This window comes from Cydia fagiglandana, chromosome 27 (assembly GCF_963556715.1).
Source record: "Cydia fagiglandana chromosome 27, ilCydFagi1.1, whole genome shotgun sequence".
Lineage (NCBI taxonomy): Eukaryota > Metazoa > Arthropoda > Insecta > Lepidoptera > Tortricidae > Cydia > Cydia fagiglandana.
In genome coordinates this window covers 24,037-41,088 of record NC_085958.1, presented here as the reverse complement: position 1 = coordinate 41,088, position 17,052 = coordinate 24,037, and the positions used below count along the sequence as shown (strand labels likewise).

Sequence of the window (17,052 nt, the reverse complement as noted above, 5' to 3'; positions counted from 1 at the left end):
ATCTGTTTTGGTTTTATAAACCCACTTGCAGGGAATTGCTTTTTTATTTTTAGGCAAATCAACTAATGTCCAAGTATTATTATCAAGCAGTGATTTATGCTCTTCTTTCATAGCATGTATCCAATCTTCTGCCTTATTACTCTGTAGAGCTTCAGAAAGACTTTGTGGATCCTTATCTAAAATACTCATTGCAGATTCACCGTTCATGCACATAAACGATGCATCAACTTTCGGAGGATCAGCTTCATATATTTCTTCTCGACGTCGTGGCCGAAGATTCCTATCTAATTGTGGAATTTCAATACTCTCTTCAGGAATATATGACTCATCATTAGGATCTGAATAAACTGATACTGGTGACGATGAGGAATCAATGTTTACAAATGTACTATTCAGTTCATCGGTTCCAACGCTGTTATTATCATCAATATCATCATTATCCTCTTCTCTCTCTTCAGGTAAAGGTAAGTAAACCGTTTTAGACTTTGGTAAGTTTAATTCTTCCTTTTTGTGAGACATTTTTTTGTTACTTATTTCCTGTGTAGCATTATTTCTTTGACTACTAATCTTTTTTTCTTTTTCAGGTGCAGATGTATCATCATGTACATTTCCTTCATGTCTACTATTTTTCTTTTCTTTGTTAATTACTTTTTCTTTTTCAGGAGCAGATTCATTATTAACTATATTTCTTTTTACAGTGGCCTCAAGAAATACGACATCTCTACTTGTTATAGTTTGCTTATTTTTAGGATCTATAAAACGGTAGCCCTTTGCGGAGTCACTATAACCGACAAAAATCAACTCACGGGATTTTGGATCCAGCTTTTGGCGGCGTTCTTTAGGTATGTGTACCATCGCTTTGCACCCAAAGATCTTCATGTAGCTTAAGTCTGGTTTCTTGCCTGTCCAAACCTCTTCTGGAGTGACGTAGGAAAGGGCTCTCGTCGGCGAACGATTTATAATGTGCGCTGCCGTGACCACTGCCTCGCCCCAGAAGTTGTTCTGTAATTGAGCATTTAGTACCATACATTTAGATCTTTCAATAAGAGTTCTATTCATTCTCTCGCTTAATCCATTTTGTTCCGGTGTATATGGATTTGTAGTTTGGTGCAATATGCCAAATTTCTTGAGATAATTGTCAAAATTTTTATTTACGTATTCTTTGCCATTATCTGTCCTTAGAGTTTTAATTTTTTTATTAAGTTCATTTTCAACTCTTGCTTTGTATTCAACAAATTTATCAAAAACTTCAGCTTTACTCTTCATGGTAAAAACACATACTTTACGTGAAAAATCGTCTATGAAAGTGACAAAAAACCTGGCACCTCCAAGTGATGCAGTTTGCATCGGTCCACATACGTCGGAGTGGATGACTTCTAGCAACTCAGTTGCCCGGGAGCCTTCACCTGGAAATGGCTGTCTAGTCTGCTTTCCTTGAATACAACTTATGCATGTTATATTTTCATTACACGGAGACAATTTTACACCGGTAGTACAATTTGGAACTTTTGCCATATCTTTGAAGTTTAAGTGACCCATTCTTTGGTGCCAAACAAAATTGTCATCATTAGCAACTGCGGCGGGCATAGCATGAACTTTTTCTTTTATTGTATTAAGCTTATACATATCATTAATTTCTATGGCATCTGCTACTCTCAAACCAGTTTGTTTATTGATTATTTGGCAGCCAAACTCATCAAATTCTATTTTACAGCCACTTTTTATTGTCTTACTGACAGATATTAGATTAGTGCCTATATCAGGTACATAAAGGACATTTCTTACCTGTATTTCACTTATGTTTCCTTGTGTGTCAGGTACTTTGATTGTTACATCACCGCAACTCTGTACTTTGAGTATGTTATTGTCAGCGATTCTGATGCTTGTTACAGATGGTGCCCTTTCGTCCTTGAGCCATTCTCTGTGTAACGTCATGTGCCTCGACGCACCCGAATCCACGTACCAGTTCAGCGAGTCATTATGTGTGGTGGCACTGGTGGCTGAAAAAGTTGCAATAAAAGCATTATCTTTACTATCTAATTTATTTTTCTTATGCCAACAGTTTTTGCTTAAATGCCCGTGTTTGTTGCAAAAAAAACATCTGGGTCCTTTTGATTTACTTTGCCCTTGCCCTTTGTTGTCAGTCTTTTTATTCTCTTGCCTTCTGGAGTTTGAGTAAAATGCAGTTGTATCCACAGTTTTTACTTCCTGTAACAATTTTGTTTTAATGGAATCGGCACTGATTTTTACTCCGGAACTCTCAATAGCCATAATCATGGGCTTATATACGTCTGGCAATCCCGCTAGCATTAACGTTCCCAGCCATTCATCGTCTACTTTAAACTTAATGTTTCTTAAACGATGTGCGGATGACATTATTTTATTTATGTAATCTTCTATACTTGCGCTTGTTTCTAGCGTAGTATTTATTAAATCTTTTAGCAAGCCTACTTTTCGAGTCAAGCCCGAGTCCTCAAAAGCTGACGTTAAATTGTCCCACACCTGCTTGGATGTTTCTGCCTCTCTAACGTGCACATATATTATGGGGTCGATAAGCAAAATAAGTTTTGACTTAGCTTTAACATCCTTTTTAGCGTCGACTGACGTGCCGGTTTCTGGTTCAATGCATTGCCATAAATCTTCCAACTGCAAATATGCTTTTACGGCAAAACTCCAAGTGGCGTAATTTTCTCTTCCAGTTAATTTTTCAATGCTCAATAATCCATTATTAGACGTCATTATAATGTATTATGCTTGATATTATGCTGAAAAAGAATCCTACTTGGCGACCGTTTTAGGTTAGAATGACTTTAAATTTTACTTGAACTATTTCACTTTAAAAACACTTTGACTTTCTATTGTTTTTTTACGTAGGCATGGGGCGGCCCATAACCTAATGAAATAATACGACTTTTGAGGGAAAAACAAAAAGAATATATTATAAAAACTTAAATGAAGATTAACATGAAACGTTACTAGCCGCGTATGTATGGCAAGAGACTCCTAAAGGTCAAGATTGACTACATGCGCGCTGCGTCGTGTTGCGTGTAATAAATAAGCAGGCGCTTATGTTTGTGGCCTATTTCCAACAAAAAGTAATATCATTACATTTTTAGGTTTAAATATTGACTCCTCAAACTGGAGAGAACATATTTATTCGACCTATGTAAAAAACTAGACCGTTTCATTTATAGTCCTTTTAGCTCCGAAAGCGTCGATTTCTAGCGCAGAATAAACACCATCTATGTCAGCGGCACATGCAGTTCAGAGTAATGACTACTTTCCTCTATACATTGATAGTAAAACTATACATTTTAGGTATTATAGTTACATAGATATAAACCACCGCGGCATACGTAACACGTTTCGTTAAATCACTTAAATCTGGTCTAAAGACCAGATTTAAGTGAATTAAAATCCAAGCGCCTCTACGGGTTTTTAAAGACGTTCACCTTACGTTTCACGTCAACAACATAGTTTTCACCACACCAGCTTCCTTTGCACTTCAAAAAGCGATAGCAAAGTTGCATTTTATTCACATGTGAGGCAAAGTAATCAAATGCAAATTTTGAGTTGTTTTCTCATGTTTGCTGCTAGAATTGACTTTTAAATGATGATTTTGGATGATAAATATTTAATAACAACGTGTGGGCTAAATACTTTTTGCCAAATTTCACTTCCCAACAAACTTATCGCAATAGTTTCATTTCCCAAAGGAACCTTTAGCAAAGTTACACTTCGCATATAATTTCTTTGGTCAAATTATCATTTGGCATGATTTTACTTTGTCAAATGTTATTAGGACAAAAACTTATTTAGCAAACATTTTACATTCACTTGGATTTGATTCGGTTTGATTTTATTTGATATTTTACATTTAATATTTGCTTCGGGTTGCTGTGGTGAAAAAAATTGTGTTTCACTCGGGGGCAAATTTTGTTTAACCCTCGTGCTTTGAAACCCTCGCAACGCTCAAGATTCCATTTTTCGAACCACTCGCTACGCTCGTGGTTCAATTTTGGAATCTTTCGCTTGCTCGGATATCAATACTAGCACGAGCGGTTAAACAACAACTTTGCCCCCTTGTAAAACAAATAACTATTAATCTGTTTACTTTTCTTTTTCAGTATCGCGACGAGTGGGATTTGTACCTATAGGCAAGGGTTGAACATTGTTGTACAATTATATTAGCAGTCATGTGTAGTGTGTCAGTCGTGACTGCTAATATAATTGTATCTTATCGTCTAATAAAAGACTTCTTCGTGAAATATTAGCATTTTTACTCATTAGTTATGTACATTGATCGAGTAAATGTTTACTCGGCAAACCGTTCACACCACTGAACTAGCACTTACCATTTATAATGCCCGTAAGGCCGCTCCTTAGATATACACGTCAATGTCGAATGAACCAAAATGAATGTTTACTCGACTATACCTACTTCAGTTTTTTTTTGCATTAGAAGAAAGGTAAACTATTTTGACGTGTCTTTTTATTGAAAATTATTGAAAAACGCTTTAAAAAAAATTGTTTTGAAAGCAAAATAATATAAAAGATTGTATATGATTTATAATTCTAACCAATTAACCATGATTGCGGTGAATTATTTATCAAAGTGATTTTTAATAAAAGACATGTCAAGATCGTTTACCTTCTTTCTAATGCTAAAAACACCTTTTCCTGATAAGTAACATGTAACATGAATACGGTGTACTTTCGTGTGGGCTAAATACCTTTTGCCAAATTTCACTTCCCAACAAACTTATCGCAATAGTTTCATTTCCCAAAGGAACCTTTAGCAAAGTTACACTTCGCATATAATTTCTTTGGTCAAATTATCATTTGGCATGATTTTACTTTGTCAAATGTTATTAGGACAAAAACTTATTTAGCAAACATTTTACATAACACTCTTTTAAGGCAGGTCCGTGTAGATACGACGACGAGCGAAGCGAGGAGGAGTGTTAGGTAGAACTGCGACCTTACAGCGCGCGAGCCGAGCGAGCGAAGCGAGCGTGCCGCGGCAGCGGCCGGCGAAACGCCAGAATCGGCCTTTTTTATAATAATAAAATTTTACACGTCCCAGCTCCCTTTAAAAACATCAATCTTTGGTCGCGTCTAACACGGCCATTTTAAATTTTAGAGAGTTTATTAAGAAAATAGTGATTATTTCATCAAAATCTTGTAAATTATTCTGTGTTGAAACCGCTATGATTTTTCATTTTCTCAAAAAAAAATCTAAGTCCCAGAAACGGCCCCCCTTTGGTACCTACAGTCTGACCGGCATCTCTATTTAAATTTGAACCTAAATTTGTTCTGTTAGAATTTTGAATTTAGATATAATATTTCTACTCAGAATCAGTAGATTTCTCCATTAGGTATTAGTTACTGAGAAAAAATATCCCCAAGTTTTTGGTGCATTTGTATGAAATTTTGGGGACACTTTTTTTCTCGTATTAACGCCATGTAATATTTTGGGACATGTAAGTTATGCTGTGTCATGTGCCGTGATTATTTTTTTCTAATATTTTCCTCGTTCGTTCGGTTCGGTGCGCTCCGGCTCATACGAGGGCTTAATGATACATTTCACTAAATAATACTTGACAAAATGAAACTTGTCCAAGTAATTATTTGCTAAACAATAACTTGCCAAAAAAGACTATTGCTAACTGAAAAATTGCTATAAGTTGTTTTGCCAAACATTTTTTTGGGAAATGATAATTTGGGAAAAATAGTTTGGGATGTGATACTTTGGGAAACGTTTTTGGCCCATTCGTTAGTAAACCCATGAATACGTTTAAATATCAACTTAAACTCCTAAAATAGTTTAAGAAAAGTACTCTAGTTTCTAATTAGTATTTTACGTGCCTATTACTCAACCTTTGGTATATTTTATTTTCTCTAGTCGTTTAAAACGTTATGTATGTATGTATGTATGAATGTATGTCACTTTATTTGTGGACGTTATGGTAGTCCGAGGAACGATTAAATAACTGATTGAGCTATATTTACAAAACACATTATTTTATTTTTGGTTCCAAGGACAGAGCGTTTGCGGACCTAAGTTGCTTCAAGCAGCGCCTCTAGAGAACCTTCCTTCCAGAAGGTACCTTTAACATGTTGTTCATATGTGAAAGATAGAATATAAAAAAATAAGGAACAGTATTTAACTGAGAACTAACGAGTTCTACGCAAATACGACTGGTTACTAACGCCATCTAGGTGTTTGATCGGAAATACTCTTGTTTCTCTATTCACCACTGGAGGGCGATAGATGTACGGGTTTGCTGGGGTTTTATCGAGTTCTTGTATTTAAATGTTGATAGACGGCGGCATATAAATCTCTTTGAAATACTATTTGTTATTTGGTACCTTTAACATGTTGTTCATATTAACTGCTTTTTGTGTTATCAAAGTGCCAGCTAATAAGCGAAACGAAACTACGAGGGTTCGAAAATACGACGAAACGTGCCGAGATAAGATATGCACTGCCTTTTGCCCTTCGTCTCGTCTTGGCGGGGGCACGGCCGTGCCCCCAGGTTGACTCTTATTTTATATAAGTAATAGACGATAAGGAATAAAAACTATTATTATAGCTAAAGCTAGTTATTTAACTGTACAGCATATACAGTAAAAAAATCAAAACAATATTGATTACACTATGGAATAAAAGTGACTTCAATGGGTGAATCAACTTTTAGAACACTGATTTCGTGTCCCTAGACTCCCTAGCAAAAAAATCAATATTTCAAAAATGATAGATTTTTAAAAAAATTTGTATTTACATGCATTATTAGATCCATTAAAACATTAAATTAACACATTAAAATTAACAACTAGTTCAGATAAAAGTTACATTTTGTACGGTAATGTAACAGAAAATAGGCAACAATGGTGTGTCCCTGTTTTTTGTATGGGATTTTGTTTGTCTGCGTTACCGTACAAAATGTAACTTATATCTGAACAAGTTGTTAATTTTAATGAGTTAATTAAATACGGATCTAATGATGCTCGTGTAAAAAAATTTTTTTTTTTGGCAAAAATATCATTTCTGGTACAAGCTTTTATCGCTGACTGTACTTTTCTTACGACAGACAACTAATACTCATCGAGACAATTCTAAAAATCCCTAACACAATAGGTTGCGTTGTTTCATCACAGAGCCACCTCCTGTCTCCATTATCAGATCAGCTCAATGGTACCATAATATTGGATTGTTATCCGATTTATACATGCATACGAAATTTCAGCTCAATCGGAAATCGGGAAGTGGATCAAATTTAACTTGCAAGATTTGATTACAGACAGATAACGGGAAAGGATCATGAAAGAAAAATAATAGCTTGTAATAATAAAAAGTAAAAACATCAACATGGTTTCTGAAAAATCGAGTTTTCCACGCTAGGGACACGAAACCAAGTGTTCTAAAAGTTGATTCACCCCAATAGCCCTCCCTCCACCACGTCACTTCACCTACTGCCCAAATAAAATAATGACGTAATTAATGGATAAACCATAATCTAACTCTAGCCCGTTTAGCGGCGAAAAAATTGTAATCTGAAACGCATTGCTGTTATCATAATGAGAAAGTGTTTTGCAATAAGCGATAGATGGCGCCTATAGGAGGTGAGTCTTGCAGACAGATCGCGCTGTTAAGATTTTTCCATGAACTATCTGGTCATTTGGACTATAGATTGGTTAGGTAAGGTTCGGAGTTAGGTTAGGTTTTGAGTTAGGTTAGGTTTTGAGTTAGGTTAGGTTTTGAGTTAGGTTAGGTTTTGAGTTAGGTTAGGTTTTGAGTTAGGTTAGGTTTTGAGTTAGGTTAGGTTTTGAGTTAGGTTAGGTTTTGAGTTAGGTTAGGTTTTGAGTTAGGTTAGGTTTTGAGTTAGGTTAGGTTTTGAGTTAGGTTAGGTTTTGAGTTAGGTTAGGTTTTGAGTTAGGTTAGGTTTTGAGTTAGGTTAGGTTTTGAGTTAGGTTAGGTTTTGAGTTAGGTTAGGTTTTGAGTTAGGTTAGGTTTTGAGTTAGGTTAGGTTTTGAGTTAGGTTAGGTTTTGAGTTAGGTTAGGTTTTGAGTTAGCTTAGGTTTTGAGTTAGGTTAGGTTTTGAGTTAGCTTAGGTTTTGAGTTAGCTTAGGTTTTGAGTTAGCTTAGGTTTTGAGTTAGGTTAGGTTAGGTTAGGTTAGGTTAGGTTAGGTTAGGTTAGGTTAGGTTAGGTTAGGTTAGGTTAGGTTAGGTTAGGTTTTTTTTTTTTTTTTTGCTTTAATGATATTCTGAGAATTTATAGACATATGGTCCTCGCTATGGATACGGGCGACCATGTGCCCTGCAACTGTGTTGATTTTATATAATGCTAGTCATTATTTTTGGTACATCTGAGTTCCTAAGTTCATGGAGCACCTATTCTGGAGCATTTACAATTTTTTCTGCTAAGTTCGTGGAGTGGCTGTGCATGGAGCATGGAGCATTTACAATAATGTCCATGTTCATGTAGCGGTCATACATTTTACATTTTACGATTAAATCTACAACTGTGTTTATTTTATACAATGCTAGCAATTATTTTAATAAATCTAAATTCCTGGAGCAGTTACTATGGAGCATTTACAATTTTCTTCTAAGTTCGTGGAGTGGCTGTTCATGGAGCATGGAGCATTAACAATAAATTCTATGTTCATGGAGCGGTCCTACATTTAAAGATTAAATCTGCAACTGTGTTGATTTTATACAATGCTAGTAATTATTTTGGTATATCTAAGTTCCTAAGTTCCTGGAGCAGTACTTCTGGAGCATTTACAATTTTTCTTCTAAGTTCGTGGAGTGGTAGTTAACATTGCGGTGTTCTATGCTGCGCTGTGTGTGTGTGCCCTTACCGGTATCGTATGGACATCTTTGCGATTCTGCACCATTTGCTGTACTCTGGGCAGTCTTGGCTATAAGCCGCGTGGATGTGCTCCTTTCCCTTCTTCGCACAATTGGAGCAGGCTGGGTCTTTATTCCTACGGTTTGGGCACTTACGCGTGTCATGTGTTTCTGCACAGTATCCACATATGGTGTTAGCCGTGCAGATGAAGGCTCTATGGTTGTATCCCATGCATTTGTAGCACTGCAAAAGCTGTTGCTGCTCCACTGCTACAACCGACTGATATCCTATCTTTATTTTCCTTTGCTGTTGTATTCTGTGAAATATTTCTGGGCTTACCTCTATGATAACGTTCTTTGTTTGGCTGTCTCTTCTGTTTATGTGTCGTATATATTTGACATGTCTCTGTTCTTCATTTATGTTGCTGATTATGTGAGGATTTTGTCTTTGGATAGCGTCTACTATGTTATCTCCTACATTGTCTTTGATGACCCCGATTAATTTAATTTGTGGGTTTCTGAGTTTGGGAACTTCCACTGTTACTCCGGTGTTATTGTTTTTGATCGCCGTGCTGAGTCTCTCTCTGTCTTCTTCGTTCTCGCAATTTATGACTACTTTATTACTTTTGGTATATCTAATTTGTTGGATTCCGACTCCTAGTTGTATGACATCTACTTTTTCTTGTACCTGTTTTAATGTGTCTGCTTTTTCTTTGCCAGGATCTATGTTTTGTAGGATGACTGCATAGCTGGTTTCTACCTTATTGCTGTTTTTGTTACCTGTTTTGCTTACTTTTCTTTGTGTTTGGTTGTTGTTGTTTGCACTAGATGGGGTTTGTTTGTTCTCTTTATTTATCTGTCTGCGTTTTCCTGTCCTATTTCCTTTGTTGGCTTGGTTTCGGTCTGTGTTATCGTTTTGGGGTTCCACTGATGTTGTTTTTGCAGCCTCATTTTCCTCTTCTATTGATCTTGGTAGTGCTGCCACTACTAATTCGTTCACTGCCCTTTGTTCGTGTATTAGTTTCCCTATTTCTGTCTTTACTCCGTTTATGATGTCTTCTAATAGTTTATTTACTGGGGTCTTGGGTTGAGGTTGTGCAACCTCTTCGGTTTGGATGGCTATGTTTCTTGTCTTAAGTTTTGGGGTAGTTATTGGAGGGATTTCTTTAATTTTACTTGGTGTTGAATCGGCTTGCCTGTCATGACCTGTCTCGACTTGTATGGTGGTGGAGGTGGAGCATATGGTGGAGCACAATCTCATTATGTCTTCTGTGTGGACTGAAGCTACGGTCTTGATGTTATCACAAGCAACGGCGATACGTTGTTTGTTCTCTACTGTAACACTTCTGTGGTTTTTGCTCGTTAGCAGGTTATTAGTTATCACTTTTACTTCGTATGCAAGCTGCTCCATATAGTCTTGGAGCAGGTTCCTTACCCTCGTGAGCGTGTCTGGGGGAGTCTGTATGGGCGGCGGAGGCGTCACTTCCTGCGCTCCCTCAGTGTGTCTGCCTTCTACCACCACCTCGTCGTCCGAACTCTCGTCCGATTGGAACATTCCTCCGATGCAGTTCGGAGCATCGTCGCCGTCTTCGTCCGAACTCTCATCCGATTGAAAGCTGAATCGCCGTCTGAATCCGTCTTTGTAGTCAAAGTCACTCATTTTATCTTGTCTGTTGTGTAACTAGTTCACGATCGCACTGTCCATAAGCACGGGTCACTGGGGACTATGAGCTCGGAGCCCTGTACACTGGTGCGCGGTTCACTGGGCCAGTGTCTTGGAGCAATGGAGCACCAGACGCTGGACTTAGAGCGTTTGTGCTCTAAGTGTTGTGGCGCAGGGCTCGGAGCGCTGTTCGCGGAGCGCTGAGCCTCGGCTGCGCCGTGGCGGAGCTACTTTCGGAGCAGCAGTGGGCGCGTCCGATCCACTCCACGGCCGGGGACCGACTCGGTTAGGTTAGGTTAGGTTAGGTTAGGTTAGGTTAGGTTAGGTTAGGTTAGGTTTTTTTTTTTTTTTTTTTTTTTTTTTTTTTTTTTTTTTTTTTTTTTTTTTTTTTTTTTTTTTTTTTTTTCTCTTTGTCCTCCAACACTATCGGAGACAGTATTTATCTATGTTTCTCATTCATGCCAGTTCTCGCATTTTCTACTGCTCGTACTTTCATGCTTCATACGGTTCTTTCTTTCATTCATCGTCATTTATGCTTTACGTGGGTGGGGCTCCCACCTATCTCTATACTTTATTTATTTATTTATATTATGTTTAATAGGGAATAAACTTTAGACAGGGTATTCTTTATTGATTACTTTATCTTTCGTTATACATATTTCTTATAATAGGGAGTTGGCTTTACATAGCAGGTTTTTTCTTTGTTATACCTATTGTATTACTTTATACATTAGAGCTATACTTGTTTAATCCAGATAAACATCATGTTTATTATTATAATATACATAGTTTATCTTATATCTACTTATTTCTATTTATTACTATTTTTACAATTTTCTTACAATATTCTAGAAACGTGTCTCTAATATACTTGTTTTGCATTATTTTACTAATATTTTCTACTTTTATCTCTTCCCCAATTTTATTTTCTGTATCGTGCCTTTGTATGCTAAACTGAGGGCACTCCGCTATTAGGTGCGGAATGCTCTCTGGTCTGCCGGGTTCACATATGCACGATGGGTTCTCCTTGCACTTAAATCTGTGTAAGTACTCGGAGAATCCACCATGCCCTGTCATTAATTGTGTCACTGGACTCGTGAATTCAATTTTTCGGACTGTCCCGTAAGCCGCTACCGCATCCGGGAAGAACAGCTTTGTTATCGATGCTGTCTCACCTGTGGTGTATCTCCAATTCCACTTGTCAAGCGTGGCCATACGGATATTTCGCTTCACGAATGATACCGGACATTGATCGTAGTCACGCTTACGTTTGGAGTCCGCAGCCGCTCCCTTGGCGAGTTCGTCCGCCCTTTCATTACCTTCCAGCCCTGCGTGTGCTTTTATCCAATGCAAAGCGATAATTTTGCCTTGGTGAGATATTGTTCTTATGTTATCTCTCGCTTCCACTGCTAGAGGGTGGAGGCAGCTGTAGTTCTGGATGGTTTGAAGGGCTGCCATGGAGTCGCTGTAGATCCCGAACGTATTTGCTTTACTGTTCTTGACTTCTCTTGTTGCCACACAGATTGCGAGAAGCTCCGCCTGGTAGACAGTGCAGAACTTAGGTAGAGCTAGTTTCCGGGCTTTTATCTCGGCTTCCCCCCGCCATATAGACAGTGAGGCTCCGACTCCACCTCCTATCTTACTACCGTCCGTGTAAATTCGCACTTCATAGTTACTATGATTGTTGACATCATTTTGGTCAACGAGGCTTATTAGTTTCAGCTCCTGGCGTTCTGCGGGGTGTGGCATTTCTGCGGCTGGAGCCATTCTCTCCACTTCCCAGTCGCCCAATCCCGGCTGGGGGACACCTCTTTTGGCTTCGTATAGCGAGGCCGCCTCTCGAACTCTGAGGTCGAGTGGGAGAATCCCGGCCAGGATGAGCGCAGAGTTGAGGGAGACTGTGCGGTACGCTTTGCACAGTTTCTGTGCTATTCCTCGTTGGACCGCTGCTAGCTGCTTCTGGACACTTATTTTTGTTGCGGCCGGGGCCCATACACTTGCGGCGTACAGGACTATTGGCTCCACTGTCGCTACATATATGGTCTTAATAACCTCGGGGTGAAGTCCCCAGCTTGCCTTTGCCGCTCTGGAGAGCTGCTTGTGGATACCCACTGCCTTTTTGCAGACGTTCGAGACGTGTTCGTTGAAAGTGAGCTTGTTGTCGATGACAACACCTAACATTTTTATTTCCTTGACCATCCCTATATTAATCCCGCCCATGCACAGGCGTGGGGTGTCGTACTTTAGTTTTCGTGTAATAAGCATTGCATTGGTCTTGTGCGGTGCGAACTTCAATTTGTTCCTGACGCCCCATTCCCGGGCATGTTCGAGAGCAGAGTTGGCCTTGGCCTCAATTTCCATTGCGGTGCTTCCATCCACCACAAGTGCCACGTCGTCCGCGAACGCCTGGCAGTAGTCGCCCCTGGCTTGGAGACTTTTGAGGAGTGGGTCCAGCAGTAGATTCCAGAGGATGGGACCCGCTATTGACCCTTGTACACAGCCTTTGCTGGTCTCCAGTCCATACTGTTCACCCGCATACCGCACCGTGACGCTTCTGTCCTTTAGGTAACTGTCCATCATTTGTCTCAGACCAACGGGGCAGTTTTCCTCGGCCAGCCGGACTCTGATGGCAGGCCACCATGCGCTGTCGAAGGCCCCCTCTATATCCAGTGAGATCAGCGTGACGATCCTTTTTTCACCTAGTTTTTTGTTAATTCTCTGCATAAGGGTATAGAGGGAGTCCTCGGTGCTGCGCTGCGGCATGAATCCGTATTGGCAGGCACTGGTCCTCGGTATTAGGTGGGACTTTAGCCTGGCAACCAGCATCTTCTCTAAGATCTTTCCGAAGATTGGCAGCAATCCTATCGGCCTATATGACTTGGGGTTTGCATAGTTGTCCTTTCCCGGTTTCCTGAGGACGACCACCGTGGCCTCCTTCCAGATCTTAGGGAAGTATCGGTACTTGAGGCATTTGTTTAGTAGGGTGAGGAACAATTCAGGGTTTACTCGAATGGCGTGGCAGCATATATCGGCCGTGAAACCCTCCGCGCCTGGTGCCTTTTTCGGGTTAAACGACTCGCACGACCATATCAGTTCAGCCATCGTGAAGGGTGGTTCACAAGTTTCATTTTGTTCGCCATCGTTCACTTCGGCCGCTCTCTTACGGGTTTGTCTGTGGTGGGCGTCATCACTACTGGCAGAGTCCTCTGGGTAAAAGGTCTCCGCCAGCAGCTTCACCGACTCTTTAGCGCTAAGGGTTTCGCCATTTTTCTCCAGGGGTACGTCCTCCACTCTTTTTGTGACTCTGCCTATAACCCTATATATACCCTCCCAAAGCCCTTCCTTATCCTGCTTTTTACAAAAGTCTTTCCAACTCTCGACTTGGGCTTTTACTGCTCGACTTTCATATTGTTCCTTTGCTTCAAGGTACTCTTTCACGACCCTCTCTCGTCTTACTGGGGCTGCACAGCGGATTCTGCGCTTTCTAGTAGTGACTATTTGTTTCATCTCTTCGAGTTCGGGCGACCACCATGGTAATTTGAGATTCTCTTTATTTTTCTTTTTTGGGATGGATTTTTTACATATTTCTGTTATTACTTGCGTTAATTTATTTACTATTTCTTCAATTTTTTCCTTCGTTTCTATTTGTTCTATCTCTGGTTTTGTTAGGTGATTTTCTTGCAATAATTGTCCGAGTTTCTCATGAAAATCGGTCCAATTTGCTTTTTTTGTGTTATATAATCTGGTGGTTCTTTGTATTTTGATACCTGTTGATTTTTTGAGTTGAATTTTAAAAAGAATCCCATTGTGGTCCGAACTCGTGAGTCCCTCGTCGACCTTCCAATCATCTACTAGGTCCAGCATCTCCGTTGAGCAGGCTGTTATGTCAACGAAGCTGCTGAAGCGCCTGTCACCCCTCACAGTATCGAAAGTCGGTATGTTTCCCATATTGAGCACGTTCAGGTTGAGCTCATTGAGGGTTCCCATCAGGTCTTCACCCCTATGATCCGTCTGTGGGCTACCCCACCATACACTTTTAGCGTTGGCATCACCTCCTATGATCCATTTATTAGAGTCTATTTCTTTTCTTATTTTGGATAAGTGCTCCAAGTAGGGTTCAATGGGCTGGTCTGGCTCAAAATAAATGGACACGAGTGTAATCCTCCAAGCGACGGTGCTGATCCCCACCACCACGATGTTGTTTGTGGTGAGTTTTGGGTATTGTTCAACATTGAGATCGTCATCGAATATGGCTATTGCTGCCTTTACAACACCCTCTTCAGTGCCGTCACTCTGGTAGATTCTCACTCCTCTGTGGCTCCTCATTTCTTTACTGGCCCCCACGTAGGGTTCCTGTAGGAGCGCAAGGGCGATTTTCCGCCTTTCCGCCTCTACAAGTAACTCATCTGTGGCCAGTTTCTTTCTCTGGAGGTTTGCTTGCGCTACCCGGTAGGGCGTTTGTACCTTTTTGGTGCCCTCAGCAGTGGTAAGCCACTGTTGCTCGAACTATATTGTCCCATTTCTGTCGTACAGGGCATACAAGGTCGAATGCGTTATGCTCTGCGTTTTCCAAGTTTGCCTTTACACAGTTGTGGCATCGGGGTGGTATTTTGGCAAGCCATTCTTCGCACTCGGTTTTTAAGTGGGGTCCTCCACAATGGCCACACAGATCGGTTTGTTCTGTGCAAAAGCGTTTGCCGTGACCAAATCCCAGGCAGCGGGTGCACTGCACCAGCGGGGACTGGTCCTCCACTTTGATTCTTTGGAGGTCTATGTGGACATTTCCCCTATTTATTGCTCTCTGATAGATAATGGGAGAGACGCTGATCACTATATGTCCTGTATGAGGGTTTCTGGCCCTTTTTCGGTATTTGATTGACACTCGGTCTTCCTCTTCGCCAAGGTCACGGAAGATATCCCTATTTTGGTTTCTCAGTGCCTTTAGGACGTCCTCATCCGTGTTTATGGAGAGCACGCTCCTAAGGATGAGTAGTGGGTCCTTATTCTTCACGTCCTCGACGATGAGATTGGTTACTTCTTTTGCTAGCCTGTCCTTGATCTTTTCCCTTTCCTCTCTAGTAGCCAGCCCCATTACGACTTTTCTGTCTTTCGCTTTTTTGACTCTTTCCACCGTAATCCACCCATCCTTCGCATCTACCGCTTTCCTAATCTTGTCGAGGACCTCGTCTCCCGTTTCAGTTTCATCCTTGGAGGTAACGACCACTGAGTGCAGGGTACCTCTTCTCAAGGTCGGTCCTGCACCGGGTGCCGAGTTTGGGGACGCCGCCGCTACGCTTGCGTATGTCGCGGTCGTCGCCATCCTCCCAAGGGTCTCCTTTTGGGTCTCCATCGAGGCCCTCAGCTCGTCCATTTTTCTGCCGTTCTCTTCTATGAGCTTGGTTTGCTCTTCCAGCTTTGTCAGAATGTTCTTAGGAAAGCATTGGTCTGGCTCCGGAGTGACTGTGAATGTGGTGTTTGCTGTGTTGGTCAGCTTTGGGGTTGTTGCTGAACTGAGTCGAGGCATCTCTAGGCGTTTTTTCTCGAGTTCCAAGTCCTTCACCATCTTGTAGAGTTTTTCAATAATTTCTTTCACCGAGGCCTTCATTTCCTTTTTAATGTTGCCGGAAAGGTCTAATTGGTTTTTCGCTTTTTCCATTAGTCTCCTGGCCTCGGCGGTTTTTATGCAGGTGATTGGTGAGGTTTTTGCCTCTCCAACTTTTACTTGTGCAACTCGTTGCCCTTGAGGACTTGTCAGTCTTAGGAGGTCTTTGCCAGGGGCCTCCAAGGCTTCCTTGGCCGGCGGGGGGGCCGCTGTGGGGCTCTGCCCCTGTTTTTGTTTTCCTGAGGCCTCCCATTCGCCGATGCTGCGCCTCACCTTCGACGGTTCGCCACCGTCGTTCGCCTGGTTTCCGGCCATTTTGACAGGCGTGCGGAAACCAAACATCTACTTCTTCTTTTTGCGGTGGTGGTGCCTTAGCCTAAGACGATCCTACAGAAGTCCTACAGAACCGCTTGTCTCCTTGTCGGGGCTCTCCCGACTTATCGTGAAGGTTGCCGCCTCTGTAAAGGGGAGGTTAGGTTAGGTTAGGTTAGGTTAGGTTAGGTTAGGTTAGGTTAGGTTAGGTTAGGTTAGGTTAGGTTAGGTTAGGTTAGGTTAGGTTAGGTTAGGTTAGGTTAGGTTAGGTTAGGTTAGGTTAGGTTAGGTTAGGTTAGGTTAGGTTAGGTTAGGTTAGGTTAGGTTAGGTTAGGTTAGGTTAGGTTAGGTTAGGTTAGGTTAGGTTAGGTTAGGTTAGGTTAGGTTAGGTTAGGTTAGGTTAGGTTAGGTTAGGTTAGGTTAGGTTAGGTTAGGTTAGGTTAGGTTAGGTTAGGTTAGGTTAGGTTAGGTTAGGTTAGGTTAGGTTAGGTTAGGTTAGGTTAGGTTAGGTTAGGTTAGGTTAGGTTAGGTTAGGTTAGGTTAGGTTAGGTTAGGTTAGGTTAGGTTAGGTTAGGTTAGGTTAGGTTAGGTTAGGTTAGGTTAGGTTAGGTTAGGTTA

The 17,052-nt window shown here is 40.8% G+C and overlaps 1 protein-coding gene and 1 long non-coding RNA gene across 2 annotated transcripts; one reads left to right on the top strand and one right to left on the bottom strand.

Annotated features, from left to right (window-relative positions):
* Positions 1-733: 733 nt before the first annotated feature.
* Positions 734-2,035, top strand: LOC134678020 (uncharacterized). The gene is made up of 2 exons (XR_010100152.1): positions 734-842; positions 1,893-2,035. It is a non-coding gene; the product is annotated as an uncharacterized LOC134678020 (long non-coding RNA).
* Positions 2,036-11,321: 9,286 nt separating this feature from the next.
* On the bottom strand, positions 11,322-16,437 carry LOC134677780 (uncharacterized). The gene is made up of 2 exons (XM_063536208.1): positions 15,106-16,437; positions 11,322-15,026 (listed from the first exon to the last, which is right to left on the bottom strand). Exons 1-2 carry the CDS (start codon positions 16,435-16,437, stop codon positions 11,322-11,324), a joined length of 5,037 nt encoding a protein of 1,678 aa, XP_063392278.1.
* Between the last annotated feature and the right edge of the window lie 615 nt (positions 16,438-17,052).